Here is a 16981-nt window from a genome sequence, read left to right as displayed (position 1 = left end):
AAAATATTCACACATTTCCATACTTTTCTGGAGGATGTCTTCATTTTCACCCCAAAATGCAAAAAGTTTTACTATAAGTGTGAGAGTTTGTTGCTTTATATTGGATGATAGTATTTATACTGGACATTGTTTCAATTAGGCTAAGTCTGCAATCAAAAATCCATCTTCATGCTAATACTCCAGGTATATTCCAGAGATGGATGGAACTTGGAGAAGGAAGAAAAAAAACAGTTGGAGCTCTTCAACTGTTAAGGAAGCGATACCAAAAAATGTTATCAGTCTATCTTATCAATTCTGTGGGTACAAATTCAATAAAATGTTTTAAAAAATGTTTCTCAACAAATCCATCAGAGGTTTGTACACAAGGGTGCCATTTTAGAATCCCTACTTACTTTTCTTAACTTAAATTCTTAGACAAACATAAGTTTAGAGTTAAGGAATTATCTATGGGACGATTCTTGCCAGATCTTGTAGAAAATGTTGTCTTTAACATATATGGATATATACATACACATACGTGTGTGAGAGATTCTATGGAGTAACTGCAATGTACTCTGGTTAAAGATGAAGCGGTAGTAAGTGCTTGCGCAATACATGCGCGAGTTATTGCTCATAAACGCAAAGACGCTTGCCTCATTTAACTCGGAAGAGGTTGCCTACATACTTGCACGCTACATTCGATAACATTGTAGGTTGGCTAATGTTAACCGTTAGTGGCTGAGCTATCAAAGAAGGTAGGTAGCATTACCGTAGTTTGTCTGCACGTTATCCTGTGTTCGTGGTTGTCTGGTACAGCACAGGAGCTAGAATGTTCTTTTTAAAGTAAAACAAGAGTTCAGGATTGGACGTCTGCAGTTTTTCTCTACTAGCTTAGCGTTAGCTCTCTGGGTAATTTAGCCAGCCAGCGAGTCAGTATAGTTGGCTAGAAAATATCTGGAGTTAGTCTAGATGTTACAACCTAACGTGTAATCAGTTAGCAAATGAGTGTTTGCTGGCTTTGATCTGACTGCTAACTTAAAAAAAAACCGATGTCAAACTCCGAAGTCTGCCGAGTATATGTTAAAGCCAACAGCACAGTCAGTATCCGGCCTCTGATTGCAATGCCTATTTATAATATCAACCCAGCTAACATAAAATTAGCTAGCTAGCACAATTAACTGTCATGGCGTGTCCAAGATATTCTAGCTACTAAGTTCACAGGATGAGCTTACTGCACTGAACAGAACGTGGCCTCTTTACATACTCTCATGATAAAATGAACAATACAAATCAAAGGACCTTGTTTCAAACATGGGGCACAAGTATTCCCAAGACAACTATTCTTAATAAAGATGTAAGGGAAAAGGCGCCGCGTCGGCGTAAAGGAAGTACGAACGATTCACAAGCAAAGAATACAAGGCAAAATGAGAACGCCGCATCTTCTCGTGGCTCCCTTTGGCGTGAGATTGGTCAAGGAACTGCAGCCAATCAGTCGAGGCAGTCACCTAATGACGACCAGGAGCTGGATGATGACTTGATACTGGTAGCTGTTTATGAGGCGGAAAAGTCTCTGGAAGACTGCGGCCAAAGTGGTGATTTAACAACTGATGCCATAGGGCTAAGGGATTCTACCGAAACTTACGCGGATCTTCCCGGCTATGACAGCTCCTCAGGAAAGGTTTGGATCTATCCTACGAACTTCCCTATCAGGGACTATCAGCTGAAGATATCTGAAGAATGTTTATTCCAAAATACGCTGGTATGCCTGCCCACCGGCCTTGGGAAGACGTTCATAGCCTCTGTTGTCATGTATAACTTCTACCGTTGGTATCCTTCAGGAAAAATAGTCTTTATGGCCCCCACTAAACCGCTTGTAGCCCAGCAGATTGAAGCATGTTACAAAGTGATGGGGATACCACAGCACCACATGGCAGAGTTGACAGGTATGCAGAAATCCTATTTGTCATTGTGTCCATCCCTTGTCCAATGAGGCTGTGGTCCACTGATTTAAGCACATATTCTGTATGACATATTGAGTAATGTACTGCTTTTCATACTGTTTACTAAAAGTAAAAACTTACTAAAAAACAAAACCAACAGTTTGTTCAGACATATTGCACCTTAGAAAATGTTTCAAACAGAACCAGAGTACAAATGTAACTCAAATATTGTATAGTTTAGGAGCAGCACAGATATAAATGTCAAAACAGAAGGCCCTTATATTAAAGTGTTTACAGTACAAAGTTGAAACTGCAATAGTCCATTTCTCTTTTACTACAATGTTGAAGCCTTGCTCACTTGTATTTGTTAAATTGTCAGTATTATTATTTGTCTGGTGGTTACAACTATCCCCATTCTGCTTTGATCCTTTAGGTGGCACTGCAGCACCACAGCGGAGAGAGCTGTGGAGGACCAGGCGGGTGTTCTTTCTTACCCCGCAGGTGATGGTGAATGACCTTTTGCGAAATACATGTCCAGCTCCTGAGGTCAAGTGTGTGGTTATTGATGAGGCGCATAAGGCATCTGGGAATCATGCGTATTGTCAGGTGCTTAGTGATGCTTTTCTTTCGCTTGCTTTGAGTCTTTGGAAGTGTCGTTTTCATGTGTATGAAAGGCCATCTGTTACTACTTTAAATTATGTGCTCAACCTTGTCCTTTAGGTGGTCCGGGAATTATGGAACCAGACAAAACAATTTCGTGTCCTGGCGCTCAGTGCTACACCGGGTGGAGACATGAAGGTGTGTATCGTTAATGTCTCTCCTTTTAAAATGAGGCTCTCAAGGTCAATAACAGTAACAGTATATCGCTACTGTGTAGTATTACTACATAATTCAGTAATTCTTGTTTACTTACTTAATAGGAAGGAACAAGTAAGTTGCCAACATTTAAAATTGACCAATAAAGTGGTAGCCTGTAACTACAAAATGTACCTAATATATGTAGTGTGTAAGTACATGTGTATCAATGACCTAAAAAACCTAGTTAAAAAGTGGTTACCCTGTGCAAGCATACATTGGCCTTAACCTAATAATTTCACTTTTTTGTAAACATTAAGTCTGAGCTCGCTTGATTTATTGAGGTATTTTTGTTAATAACCTCATTTGAATAATAATGTGAATAAACACGATAAATGGGTATTTGTTCTAGATATGCATACATGTATATATAAACAAATAATGCCTGAATTATTTCATTAATCTTATTGTGGAATTTTTTTAAGGTTTCCAGTTGAGCTAGTGCAGCATTTGCACTGGTTTGCTGTATGTGATCAACATGAGTGCCTGATGCCTGTGTGTTTCTGTGTAGGCTGTGCAGCAAGTCATCACCAATCTGCTGATCTCGCACATAGAGCTGCGGTCGGAGGAGAGCCCAGACATTCAAGCCCACTCCCACCAACGCAGTTTGGAAAAGATTGTTGTCCCCCTAGGAGAGTCACTCATGGGATACCACACTCGTTACCTTCAGGTAGGACATGTGACCTCTGAGTGCTCTACCTGTTTATTGATAGCAAATGGAAAGAATAGCTAGCTGGGCTGTGGCCCACTGTAATGGCCTTATATTTTAATACCATGAACCTCTGGAAGTTCTGCAACTAACTGAAGGTGCATGTTCAACTGTAATATATGTCCGACTGTGTGTGCTCAGCCAATACTCTACTCTGTGAAGCTTTTGGGAATTTTCTGAAGCCTGACTAAACACATGAAATGTATGTACATGGTATTGAACTGACTCATAAAACTGTGTTTGATCTTTTTCATGGAGCACATCTTTAGTGTTTGAATGGTTTATTAGAATTAGAACTTACCAACAGAGACTGCATTCAGCTGGGAGGCAGAGGCAGGCTAATACAGTTTCAGAGCATGTGTATTTCTGGAACGACTTTAGATATGCATATATTCACTACATTAATTTCAAGTGTCTTGTTTTAGGTAAATTATATATTAAATACTATGACTTTTTCACTTGCATTTTTGCAAATATATTTTAAAGAGGACATGTATATTGATGTTTTGTAGAGATACTAGGGTTGGGCACATCTGGTTGGAATATATCTGAAATCTGAAAAATACATTCACATGGTAAAGAATTAAAAAGTATAAAGAGTCTAAATTGTCAATACATATAGTGGTTGAATATGTAGAAAATGTTTTACATTGTTAAAAATTAAGGTCAGTGACATGTTGGCACATTAAGTTACAGTTTAGGTCATCTGACATTCTCAAAAAGTATTTTTTAAACAGATTTTAAAATGGATACAGACGTGTGTTTGTGTGTGTGTGTGTGTGTGTGTGTGTGTGTGTGTGTGTATACCAAAATGTCTTTCAGTAGGCTACAGTTGTCCTCTTTTTGTTAACCTTAATATTGTCCATGAGTAGCGATGTATAATGCAACAATTTAGACTGTTTCAACAATTTGGAGGCACATGGTATTTCTTGCTATGTTGAATTCAGTGGACTATGATGAGACTCACCATGACTCCATAATTTTAAAACGCATTGTGTAAATAGAACTAATATAGCATGTTTACATATGGTTTTTATCTAGTGAAGTCTACAATAAAATAATAATTTTAAGTTAGTTTATCTGACATTTCATGTTTTAAGGCTCAGCCTTCAGAATGGCGCATATAAAGAAGGTGTAATTTGTCTTGTTTAAGGTTGTAAGGATGATTGGCGCTGTGAAGCTTTGTGGTTGGCCATAGTATGTCACTCTCCTTCTTTTGGATAGCTGTCTGCAGTATAAATAACATTAATGATAATAATAATAATAATACTACTACTAATAATAATAATAATAATTAATAATAGGTTTGTACTATAAACTTAGCCAAATCTAGAAATCTCAGCTCTGGATCTTACACTGAAATGTACATAAGCTTGTACAATATTTTTATTTATTTTTTTAATTATTATTTTTTAAAATTCATGTCCTAGTTCTGCTGCCGTCTTGTGATGAGCTGTAGAGAGGTTCACATAAGATGACCGTAGTCTCTGTAAAGGGGTCAGCGTGCCCACCGCTTTACTGCGGTCTCCTAATGGAGTCAGCAATGGAAGCAGTCTGTTGCAGGTGCTCTTGTGCTCAATAGGGGCAGGCTTGCTTCCTCACCGTCACTTACCACCCTGCAGAGCTGCAGACACTGCCATGATGCGTTCACGTCCCATTCAGGCAGAAAACAGGAACCCATGCTGCAAAAAGAGAAAAATCAGGCCAAGCCTAATTTTCTTTAGTATCTGTCTACCCTGAACATCAACCTGATGCAACTTGTCAAATCAAGAAACTATTTTAAAATTAGGAAACTGTTTTACCAGGCATGTTGGTTGTTGACTTAATGGTTCTAACAAGTTGTCTTGAGCAACACAACAGCATCCATGCTGGTCACGTGGTGCTTAGACTGTAGCCAGTAGCACTTGAGTACATGCATAGTGTAGGGTTTAAAAAATGTTAATGCACCAGCTAAGCCTATAGTTTTTGGTTACCACCTCACCAGGTGGAGATTAATATAAAAATCCCTAGGCCATCCCTGTGAGTCTTTATTACTGATGTTTTTCAGAGACAGGTATACAGCTATTGGATAATGTATTAGATATACATGCTAGCATTAGTTTTCTTTAGTTATTACCAGACAAAAATAGATTTTGGGGCTGCAGCCTGTGTCTCTCTGAAACTTCTACACCTGTGAACTGGTGATGGTTTAACACAGGCCTTTACTCTTAAGGACCCACAGAACTGAATATCAAAACATGTAAGTGTCTGTAAATGTGTACTCCCTTAAATATGCCCACATACCCACCAAGGGGTAGGCCATGGTCCTTGAATGAGAGGGAACTTATTCAGGATACTTTCAGGAATAACCCCCTCTACAGAGATCCTCTAAGGATTAACCCCTCTTTAGGAGTCCCAGGGACTCCAAGCCTCTGCCTCTTTAATTGAGTAGCTCTGTTTCTATTTTTCTACTTGTCATTGCCTGTTTGTGGTGGTGTCTGTAGATGCTGTGGTCCTATTTAAAAGTTCAGGAATAGAAAATGTCCAATGGCTTAAGGAACAAATTTTCTACACATTAGTCAGTCCAGTGTTTTATTTCTTCATAACTAGATATACACTGATAGCAAACCAGTGTATATCTAGTTATGAAGAAGTACATTTTCTTGATAAATAATGTGTTCCATGCACACCCAAACCCAAAAACACACAAGGTGCAAAATCAGTGCAGTTTTATTTATTTTTAAAAGGAATAAAAATTAGGAAAGCACTGAAGTAATTCACAGTAGCTTATGTCTTGTCTTTGCACTTTTATACTTTACATTACTTTACATTACACTTCTACAAAACACTGAAAAAGATAAACACAAACAAAGCAGACAAAAAACTAATTAAAAATGGATGATCCCTAATGAGCAGAACTTTACCATGTAGCCATGGTGCAAAAGTTCAAGTTTGGTTTATTTGTCACATACATAGTCATACACAGTATAACTCATACTCATACACAGTATAACTCATACTCATACACAGTATAACTCATACTCATACTCATATAAGTCATACACAGTATAAGTGATAACATTTCACTTGTGTTGCTGCTTGGCAGACTATATTTTTCTTCATATAATTCTTACTATTTTTGTCATTGTGTTATGCGGTATATCCAGATGGAACTGGTAGCACTGCCCATGCATTAACGGTGCCAGTGGGGATCGGTACAGCCTTAGTGACCACGGAGTCCAGTTTGGGTTTAGGTTTAAACTGGGGCAACTTTTGTTAAGAGTTTGGAGGGGAGTGTGGCTGGCTCACCAGACCTCACTATTCAGCCTTCTGGAGGTGTCATGGGCTTAACTTCATGAAACACAGATGAAGGGAGGTGCCTACCTGATGACCACTGTGAAGAGCTTGTGATGTTGTGGTTTCTTGTATGAAGTGAGTGGGCTGGGCCCTATGTGAAGCTCTAACGGTTTGGCAGAGGATATTTGACATCCTTTGTAGAATTCCAATTGTGTATATATGTTAAGAATTCAGAAATAATCCAAAACAATAAAAGCAATTGGTAAACATTTAAAAAGATAGCTTTCTTTCAATCAAAAATAATGTTTAATTTCATGTTTAGCATTAGTTTTGTGACTGTTGGTTCTCAACTCCAGGTGTAAAATTGAATGTTTGTTAGTGTATATGTATTCCAATTCAGGCTTTCTATTAACATTTAAAAGTGTTCTACATTGATTCTGGGAGTCTTTTGATGGTTTGGCAAGCCCAAATATGCATGTTGTATAACTTATTGACTTCTTATAACCTATTTATCCTTGATTTAAAAAATACTTAGAGTTAAAATGAAAACTATTTCTGAAACAACCACAAATCAAACTACAGCTGTATCTTGTCTTTTGGTGTGGTACAGTGTAATGTGTTCTCTATTACACTGGTTTTCTCTGTGACAGAAATGGTCTTTAATGGCTTGAAGTAAATGCACTCTTACTAACACTGACTCAAAGCAATGCAAAAAAGAAATGAGAGGCATGTTAGTGTTCAGTGAGTAAGACTTTGAAGAACACTCCATAGGGAAAGATGCACAAGTAGCATGTTTGATTGTCAGACAGCATTTGGTTCACAGTGATGCATTTCCTGTTTTTTTCCTACCGAACTGAAGAAATCCGTCTGTTTTTCTGTGCAGGGTTGTGTGTGGGGGTGTGTGTGCATATGAATATATGCACATGAGTGAGAGTGTGTGTGAAATGTGTGAAAGAGAGAGAGAGAGAGAGAAAGAAAGAGAAATTGTTTGCCCTGTCCTTGTAGCTTCACTATTAAATGTACATTCCCTCTAGATTTCTACATGGAAAAATGTAAGCATTCATAAAGTATACAGGCCCTTTCTGTGGTCTTGGGTGGTTATTTTAAGAGCCCTGTGAATTAAAATTATCTTAAGAATTGGATCTTTTATACTGATTGACTGGTTTTCATCAGGAAAGTAAGAGATTTCCTTTTTCTGGGTTTTACTCACCCTGTCATTTTACATAATGAAAATAATAAAGTGCCTACTGACGTTGAGGTCATGAGAATAGCAGAGTGCTGGGTGCTGAAGAAGGGCACTGAAGGTTCAGGGACTGGTGTGTTTCTGTAGGACAACCTCAAGGCCTCTTGAAGAACCACATCTCATTCTCTCGATTGGCAGCTGCAGGGTTTGTGTAGCTAGCCACAATGAAGGAGTCAGTGACATAGAGCTCTGGAGAATCCAGCAACTCTGCCAGTATGTTGATCTCATTTAAGATGATCGTCTCGTTTGTGGCACCAGTGAAGGCTCTGGGATTAGAAAATATCATTTTGCTGAGCTCAAAGTGGTAAGCTTGTACTAGCATATGGTAGTGGTGGCCAGATTATAATGTACTATGAGGCTTACCTGGTGTAGACAATAGTAGCTGGCCACTGCTCGATGACTACCCCTGTGTCATAGGGCTGTGGTGGTTGCGCTTGGTGTTGTGAGGGCAGGTAGTAAGCTACCGTGACCGCTCCAGACAGTGTTGTATGCATTTCATTTGTGCGGAGCACTGTCACGATGGGTAAAGTCATCCCCAGGTAACTACCTTCAACACATGACACCAAACCAGAACCCATTGCTTCAGAGGACTGGAATATGTTGAAGACAAATGAGGGGTGTCATCAGAAATCTGTTCTGTGCTATGGATGTGGTTCACCTAGTGAATTCTGCTGGCAGATGTATCTCATGATCCTCATGAACCCATAGCAGATGCTTTGTTCATAAGTCTCCTCCTTCACAGTGATGCAGGCCCAGTATGCCTTCTTGTAGTTGCGCTTCTCATAAAGCACGTCCCCACACTGCAAGCCAACCGCCCCCCCCAGACCTGTCATTGCTCAAATATTGCAATTAGAAATATTAGAGAAACATGTAAATGTCTTTTGTAAAGTGTAATTATAAATCTACCATTTAATGTCTTAAATGAATATAAATGGTGCATGGTTTCCATCTTTGTGAGCATTCACTTGTGTTTAACTAACTAATTCCTCAGTGTTGGTGAGAAATGTGCTTTATATTAACATTCTGTTGTGTGATGGTCTGTACATAATGACATAAGATTAATTACTTTTTATAGACAAAACTAAGATGTTTCTTTTTATTTGAGATGTATGCCAGATTAAGTTATTTAGTAGCTGGTTGAATTAACCTATTTATGTTGAACAAATACTTACTGACTTCTCAAAAACTTAATAGGGTACTGTTGTAAGTTGTCATGTTGATAACTCTAACTGGGTAACTCCTCTCTTTATGATTTACACCGCATGATGGGAGAATAGTGTATATCACACCATACAACAAACTCAAACGATTATAAGTATGCATTCCAATTACAGATTTTTACCTCGAACAGGATTGCTTTTCATAATGGTGTTTTTGACTGCCACCAAATAAATAGAATTGAATGTTTATTCTTGAAATGGTCTTGATTTTTGGGGGGTAGAAAGTGGGCATTTCTTTTAAACAGAATAAATCCTGCTATTGAAACACTATAACTCTGTTATAAGCTGACGTGTCTGAAAGCATTTTCTCATCCTGCTTGGTTCTTATGATAGAATTGCCAGATTTTGAAATGGTTACTGATTTAGACATTTCATCAATAATAAAATAAACATCCAATCCTCTCAGAACAATAATTTGGCTAAAGGAGAAATGTCTATTTTTAATTAACAGTAGACTGCAAAAAAATTCCCATCAACCACTTACATTTGCATTGATGGATGCGTACCTTTTCTTTACGGGAAATGAGCGTAAATGGAACAGTCTCCCGGTTGTGTGTGCCATTATTATTGGTCGTTAGCTGTTGAATAGGTTCTGCCATGTCTGTGAAGGCAAAATGAGAAAGAGGTCTCTGAACCACAAACGTGGTTATGTACATGTGTGCCATTTTCAATGTATTTCAGCAGGTGTTTGCAGCATGTCAGATCATACATACACATGGTGAATTTGGCTGCTGTTAGAACACTGTAAAACGTCTTGTTGAAAAGTAGCGTTGGCAAGAGTTAATGTCTTAACTGAAATGGCAGTTTGTTTCAGAGCTGTATTGTATTAAATACTTAAACTTGACTCTGTTGCACTCCATCTTGGTTATTTGATGAAAACAGAATAGAGGAACCTCACATTTTAGAGAGAGAGTTATTTCAAAGTAGCTATATGGAAAACTAATCTTGTCTGTGATGGAGGCAGTCACATCACGAGTTGATTTATTTATTGTTATGGCAAGTACAGTTAACGGAGGAAGGAAAACTTGTATTCATATTACCAATGGATCTTTGCTAGTACTCATGGATCTGGAACAAACTTATTTTTGACTGATTTCCAAACAAAAGCAATTTATTGTTGTGCACTGTTCCCCAGAGTATTTCAGGACAGGATTTAGAGCGCATATGGTCATTTGGTTGGAGCAAGGTGGCCTGCTAATCCCTTAGACACTGCTTAAACCTGTGCATTGGTATAAGGTGTTGCCTTGCTGGTTAAATGCTTCCAATAGCCATAATTTTACTTTTGGAGCTGGAAAATGGCTATCTGTGAATAATAAGTGCTTAATGATTGGTGTTTCTTGTGTTAACCATAGGAACATTTTTGATACAGATGTCTGCAAAAGCTCTATCTCTTTGGGCACTGTATGGAACTTACTGTCTTGCACTACTGTTTGCTTTATAAGGAAGAGCTTGATTCAAAGGTAGGATCTAGTAATTTGCCAAAATACACCCTACGATGTGATGTACATTATACAACAAACATCCAGTGTGGTTGAGCCCAGGATGAAGGTTTAGAAATTTGTAAGCACACCATGAACCTGTAAAACTATTTGCTCTCTCCTTTTAAAATATGTGACCAATATTGTATTAGATCAGATGCAGGTGTAGACATATGCAACTCTTGTCTGGTTGTAAGTGGCCCTGATCTTTGGTAAAGTTGGAACATCGGTGGTGCAGGCAGGCCTGGTGTGTATCACTCTTGTGTTACACTGCACCCCTGGCTGCATTCCGTAGCATTAAAAGGAGGTCACCCCAACCTATCTTCACACTTGAGCCCAGGATGAAGGGTGGTGCGAATCTGTTTGCAGATCATAGGCCTGGAGGAGCCTGAAGAGACGCCCATCTGGTTTAACCAGTCCTGTCACATGACTCGATTTTAAAGGTATACCACTCCCAAGTTCAGGTAGTATTTGTCAGAGGTTTTGCCTCAGTATTCCTTTTGTTCACAGACCTACTTGGACCCTATTATCATGTAAATATTCTTCTCTCTTCCGACGATGTATATGATAATAGTAACTTGGGCAGACACGCATTCTTTTTGACTTGCTGTTCCACATTTGACAAGCAACAACTGTGTATCTCGTTAGTGCGTGTACAAGTATTTTTACAAGAATACGAAATTAATATCAAGTGCATTTACTTTGTTGATGCAACACTGTGAATGATATTAGATTACGTTTGCGTCATCTGAGTTGCTGTATTGTTGACGCTCGATGGATAGTTTTTTTTTGAACAGCGCTTTTTCTAATGAATTTTCGAGCTGTCAGTTATTCAAACAGGCTTAGCTTCTCCGTGTGGCCATATCAAACTTTTTCATAGGCAGCTGGAAATATATTTCTCCGATATCGAGCTAAACTAAGTAGCTCGACAAAGTAGATGTTGCTAAGTCAACGGCAGTCTGTCACTTTGCCGACTTTCGTTATATGTTTTCCAAGCTAGTGTTTCTCAACATCCAGCATGTTACTGGGAAACCAGCATGGGAAAATATATATATGCTAGGTGATGCTTTTTAAAAATCAGGCTAAGAAAACCAAATAACCAACTACAAAGAAAAAAAAAAAGTATATTTGTATTTTCTTTTTACCTCTTGGCACCTCCACTCGATGTCCTCTGGCGATGTCCTGCCAGTAGTGAAGCAATCTGTCTTGTTCTCCTTCCACTATCTCTCCCTCCTCTAAACTACCATTGCCCGAGTCTAAGATCTGGTCTTCTGAGAGAGACTCTAGTTCTTCGAGGGTGATCATCCCAGACTGGGATCCTGTCTCCTGTCTCTCACTAGCCTGACGTTCACCCCCACCCCCGCCACTTAAACTACAACCCCCGCGGTCCATATTAATTAAGCGATATAAAACGTTAGAGTGCGTTTAAAATTGTATGCTGCACCAAACGACTGGTTACTAAAGGAAGGAGTTCCACTCGATGCGGTAGTTTGTAGTTTCATAAGCCAAATTAAAACGGTAGCTTTACGGTTTATTCTACAAGTCTACTGATTGGCACAAAGTTTTGTCCTATTAACACTAAAAAAACCTTTTCAACAGAGAGCTAGAAAAAAACGAACTTGAAGTGTTCTCACAACGGGTTCACTTTATATCTAGATTCTAATCTCCCGAACCCAGATTTGCTGCGTAGCTGTACTTGGCTTGATGCTGACATTTATAAGGGCACCTGCACTACCACATGACAGCACAAGTTCCACCCATGGCATTTAAGGGGAAAGGTACCGCTCTGAGCACCAACGCGCTGTGCGTGGACATTTTAATCTTAGTGTTTTAAGATGGATTGTAAAGGTACAAGGAGAATCGGGATTGTTCGAGAAGATAAAACCAAGTGTAAACGTTTGAATACCAGTATTACAAAGCTTGTTTTAATAACTGAGTAAAATGTGAAGCTGGTTCACAACATGGGATTTAACCGATTTTAGTTAGGAAGAATTCCGCTTTAGATTGATAACCAGCTATTCATGCGAGTCGCTCAGACGCTGCGGGGCATTGTATTAGAAATGTCAGAAATACTTGGTGTGAGCCTTTTTATACAGAATAGTACAGACTTCTGCTTGGTGTAATTATTGCACTATAGTAAAGAGTCTGCTATGGGCAAATATAATCTTATAATGAATTAGGGACATACAATATTGCCCCTTGTTTACAGAATTCTTAAATTCAAGGTAACAGACAAAACTGCTACTCTTATTCAACTGGGTTTATTGCTACATTTTTTGCTTTATACATTTGTTTGTCTTTGTGAATTTCTCTCTACAAATCCTGCTGCAAACTGGCTTTTCCTGCAGATTTCCATTGCATTGGATGTGCCTTGGGAGCTTCCCAGACATGCAAGTCACAGGGATAATTAGAATTTCTCATTCTCATACTGATGTAAATACTCATTGTGAGTTCAAGGGAGAGTATGATCAGTGACGCTGGTGTTGTGGAACAAGGACAGAATGAATTCAAGGGCAGAGAAGAGAGGGCTGGACTGAAGGACAGGAGTAGGTGAATGGGTGTCAATAGGTTTTGTGTAGACTGAGCTCCCTGCCGTCATGCTGTGATCCTCGTCCAACATGTGCTACTGGTGGGAGGGGGGTTGTTATGTAAGAAGCTTCTCCATGTGACCTAACAAGCTACTCCACGCATGCGCGCACACACACTCTTTCTCTTGCTCTCACTCTAATCGGATTAAGATCAGTAGTATGCATATTGTCAATATATAGAAAGGGAATAACGAGTGGCAAACAACAAGGAAGCAAAGCAAAACAAAGACTCAAGACGGGGTTAACATGGAGAGGTGTGATGCTAGGAAGGGGCCAACCATGACAGAACTACAATAATATGATTATGTCTATCTCATACCAGTCTGTTTGTCTAATAGTAATTAATTTAGAATGCATATCTTCATAAGTGGCAAACAGAGCATGGTGAAACTGGTTTGGGCTATTAGTCTGGTAGAAGCATCCTGCATCATTACATGCGAGCCACTGATGGGCCTGCAGAAGTTAATAGACGGTTTGCGCGATCCATGTGTGCGAGTGTGAGAATCTGGGTGCCATGCATCTATGAGCCTTGTGTGTATCTAATTCCTGCGGATGTAGGTGTACATGCTCTGGTTCACTTGTGTGTGACAAGTGTCTAATGGTCTTTTACTTTTGTTGGTTTGGTGTAAATACTGACAGTTTATGTAAATTGCTGTTTTCCTGAGCATGAAGTGGAGGTTTATAGGTGGTTTTGGTCTTTAATACACTTGCAAAACAACTTTTATGGAAAATAAAAAATGCATCCTTTTGAAAGTAAATGTGTTGCTAATTGCTACAGTCTTCAACTGATATTGCACATAAAATATCTTGTGGCCTGTGTTACCTAGCTACCATCATACAAGCTTATAGGAAGATGCTTACATTTTTTATCTTTTTCTAAAATTAATTTAAGTAGACTTTCCATGAACCAATTCAGGATAATGCTTAGTCTCGGTATGAATCAATAACATGGTGAGCTCTTGCACAAGTGTCTTAAATGCTCATTGTGATGATTTGAATTAGGATATGCAGACTGGACATCGTTGTAATCCAACAAAAAAGTGGGGAGTCATGCTGGACAAAACCAAAGCTGCTCCGTGATCTCACTGACACTGGGCACAAACTCTCGAGGGGAATATTGAATGTGTTCTTATAATAACCACCTGTTTTGGTCCAGCTGACCCACCCTTTTTTCTGGTCCCTGTGCTTGATAACATTGGATGAGTTTTAGGGGGTGGATTTGTGCCCAAGAATTGGTCATAATATCAAACCCATTCACCTTGTGTGTTTCATTTAACAAATTTGTGGCACTTGATCCATGCATTGTTTGAACCGTAATAGCTCAGAGATCTTTGAACTCTTGCATCAAGTCAGAGTCATGGTCTTAAGATACTGCAAATAAACTTGTTGACAGTATCAAGACCTATTATTAAATTGTGTTCCTGCAGTCACTCTAAGCAATTACTTCTTGAATAAATGTGTTCATGTAGATCTTGCAGAAGATGACAGAAAATAGCAGCCAGCAATTAGATAATTGAAAATTAGCCTGGATTGACTTCTTTTGTGGTGTAGAGACCTGTTTTGATCCTTAAGTTATCTATAGTCTAAAACATGGCTTACTACTTTGTAAATGTTCTGAATCATTTGGAAATTTGACAGTGATCTCCAAATATATCATCACTGACATTTTGTTCAAATATCAATCAAATATTGGTGGTATATTTTTTGGTATTGCTAAATTGACTGTATTAAGTTAATTTTCTTTTTGCTTTAAAGCCAATAAAATAGCACCCATTATTTTAATGACTCCTTTCACCATTTTGTCTGGCATTTTAAGAGGCACAGATCACAATGGCCATTGATCAAATCATACTGTCCAGTCTCTTAGCTCTGGATCCAAAATGACCTCCTTTGAGGATAAAAAGATGCACATGAAAGATGAAAGTGAAGGACATGTTCTCTCTGTGCTCTGTCTTTTCTGTCTGTCTGTATCTGGGGCATGCTAAACAAACAAGACATGTTGTCCATTTCAAATCATGTTATAGTTCTAGGAAATCTTCTGACCGTTTCTACAGCTCTTTTTTCCCCTTTTTTGCTCCAAAGGTTCTGGAGAAATTCACATCCCGTCTGACCCAGATGAGGGTCCTTTATCATCGTGACCTTGCCACTATCACCAAGTACCAACTTATTATGGCTCGAGAGCAGTTCAGACGCAACCCGCCACCTCACATCATGGTATGGCACACTGCTGGCAGCAGAGTTCGCTTTTTAGAAGCCGTAAAAACAAATTGAACATATTTACCTGTTTAATGTTGAAATGCTGAAAATGAGGTTTAACTACATGGCTCCATGTAATATGACTACTCTGTTGCAGTATGCGTTTGCATGTAAAATTGAAAGTTATTTTGTTTCTTTGGTGACAGAGGACCCAGCATGGAGTGCTGGAGGGGGATTTTGCTCTGTGTATTAGCTTGTACCATGGCTTTGAACTACTACAGCAGATGGGTCTTAGATCTCTCTTTCTCTTCACACAAAACATCATGTTGGGCACCAAAGGTAGAATTGGGTGATGGCCCATAGTTTTGATTCCTTTTTAGTTGTGAACATTCAAAGACACTATAAAGTTGGGACTGACATTCCTATATGTATTCTCAGAGTACTCTCGGGCCAGACATGAGCTTCAGCGAAGCCCTGTTTTCATGGACCTTTACAGGGAGATGGAAGCAATGTTTCACACATCTGCTGGAGGTTGTTTATTTTATTCATCAACTCATTAGCTCTTCTAATGACTTTGCTTTTTTTCTCAGTTGTTAGCACCACAAAGAGCTGATTGTGTCAGTTCTATTTTCAGGGCCTGAGGAACGATTCTTTTACAGCCACCCCAAACTTCAGAAGTTGGATGAAGTAGTACTTCATCACTTCAGGACCTGGTCTAAGAACTCAGGTGTGTGTTTTGTTATCCTTTCCGTTTCAAGACTTACTAGGACAATTCATTCAATGTCATATCTCCTCTGGCACCCACAACTTTAAAGGATAAACATAGTACATGCATGTCTTGACCTACAGCAATTTATAATCAGTAGCTTGAAATGAAATTGCTAATGAGGATGATGTCCTTGTGGGAATCCTCTCCAGTACTCCACTTAAACTGCACTTTGATTGGTTTAGATTGTGGTCAGGACTCATCCTCAGGGGATGCATCAGGGGGAGTAAGCACTCGTGTGATGATCTTCTCTTCGTTCCGGGAGAGTGTTCAGGAGATTGCGGAGATGCTGAACCGTCACCAACCCCTCATCAAAGTGATGACGTTCATGGGGCAGGCTTCAGGTGGCAAAGGCCTCCGGGGCTTCACTCAGAAGGAGCAGCTTGAGGTAGAAACACAAGCCGTCACTACCACCATGTCACTGCATTCATATTCATTGTATTTCAAGATTCTTTTGCAATGTAATACAAGTACCGCCAAATCCTGCTAAATTGCTGTGCATTAAAGCAGGAAAAATTCATTTATAAAAAATGAATGACCAAGCTCTTTATCTTTTGTTATCCAACACAGGCAGCTCACCCATATGCTTGGACATGTGCTCCTCTGTGTTTATGTACTGTTTGTTTGTGTGTGCTCCCTCTAAGTCCTTATAGGCAAAGCTGTTCACTCAGCAGCCATCTTGGCAATACCAGTGGGCAGTTATTTCAAGTCATATAAGATATCATTTCAGA

General features: G+C 39.1%; 2 protein-coding genes across 13 annotated transcripts in view; one reads left to right on the top strand and one right to left on the bottom strand.

The window, feature by feature from the left end:
* The first annotated feature begins 645 nt into the window (after positions 1–645).
* The window catches only part of fancm (FA complementation group M), a 30204-nt gene continuing 13868 nt past the window's right edge, over positions 646–16981 (top strand). For 7 of the 10 annotated variants that reach the window (XR_014125495.1, XR_014125494.1, XM_081721289.1 and 4 more), the window contains exons 1-9: positions 647–1922; positions 2353–2525; positions 2640–2717; positions 3286–3444; positions 15371–15502; positions 15691–15823; positions 15923–16015; positions 16119–16211; positions 16436–16638. Coding sequence is in view for 8 of the 10 variants with exons in the window: in XM_081721289.1 (XP_081577415.1) it covers positions 1256–1922; positions 2353–2525; positions 2640–2717; positions 3286–3444; positions 15371–15502; positions 15691–15823; positions 15923–16015; positions 16119–16211; positions 16436–16638 (1731 nt within the window). In the remaining 2 variants the exon portion in view is untranslated. Of the gene's footprint in view, positions 1923–2352; positions 2526–2639; positions 2718–3285; positions 3445–15370; positions 15503–15690; positions 15824–15922; positions 16016–16118; positions 16212–16435; positions 16639–16981 lie in introns of all 10 variants that reach the window. The other 3 variants (XM_081721292.1, XM_081721293.1, XM_081721288.1) reach the window with 2 other exon arrangements.
* Positions 7901–12456, bottom strand: soul3 (heme-binding protein soul3). 3 transcript variants are annotated; one of them, XM_035532738.2, is made up of 5 exons: positions 11846–12456; positions 9707–9823; positions 8661–8837; positions 8366–8549; positions 7901–8268 (listed from the first exon to the last, which is right to left on the bottom strand). In XM_035532738.2, the coding sequence occupies exons 1-5, from the start codon at positions 12090–12092 to the stop codon at positions 8097–8099; spliced, it is 897 nt and encodes a 298-aa protein (XP_035388631.1). In that variant the 5' UTR covers positions 12093–12456; the 3' UTR covers positions 7901–8096. The 3 variants fall into 3 exon arrangements, with proteins under 3 accessions (XP_035388631.1, XP_026852543.1, XP_081577420.1); XM_026996742.3 differs by having other exon boundaries at positions 8661–8802; positions 9729–9823; positions 11846–12434; XM_081721294.1 differs by lacking the exon at positions 8661–8837 and having other exon boundaries at positions 8366–8592; positions 9729–9823; positions 11846–12434.

This window comes from Electrophorus electricus, chromosome 10 (assembly GCF_041902795.1).
Source record: "Electrophorus electricus isolate QZ-2024a chromosome 10, ASM4190279v1, whole genome shotgun sequence".
Classification (NCBI taxonomy): Eukaryota; Metazoa; Chordata; class Actinopteri; order Gymnotiformes; family Gymnotidae; genus Electrophorus; species Electrophorus electricus.
This window is presented reverse-complemented; position numbering and strand designations above follow the sequence as displayed.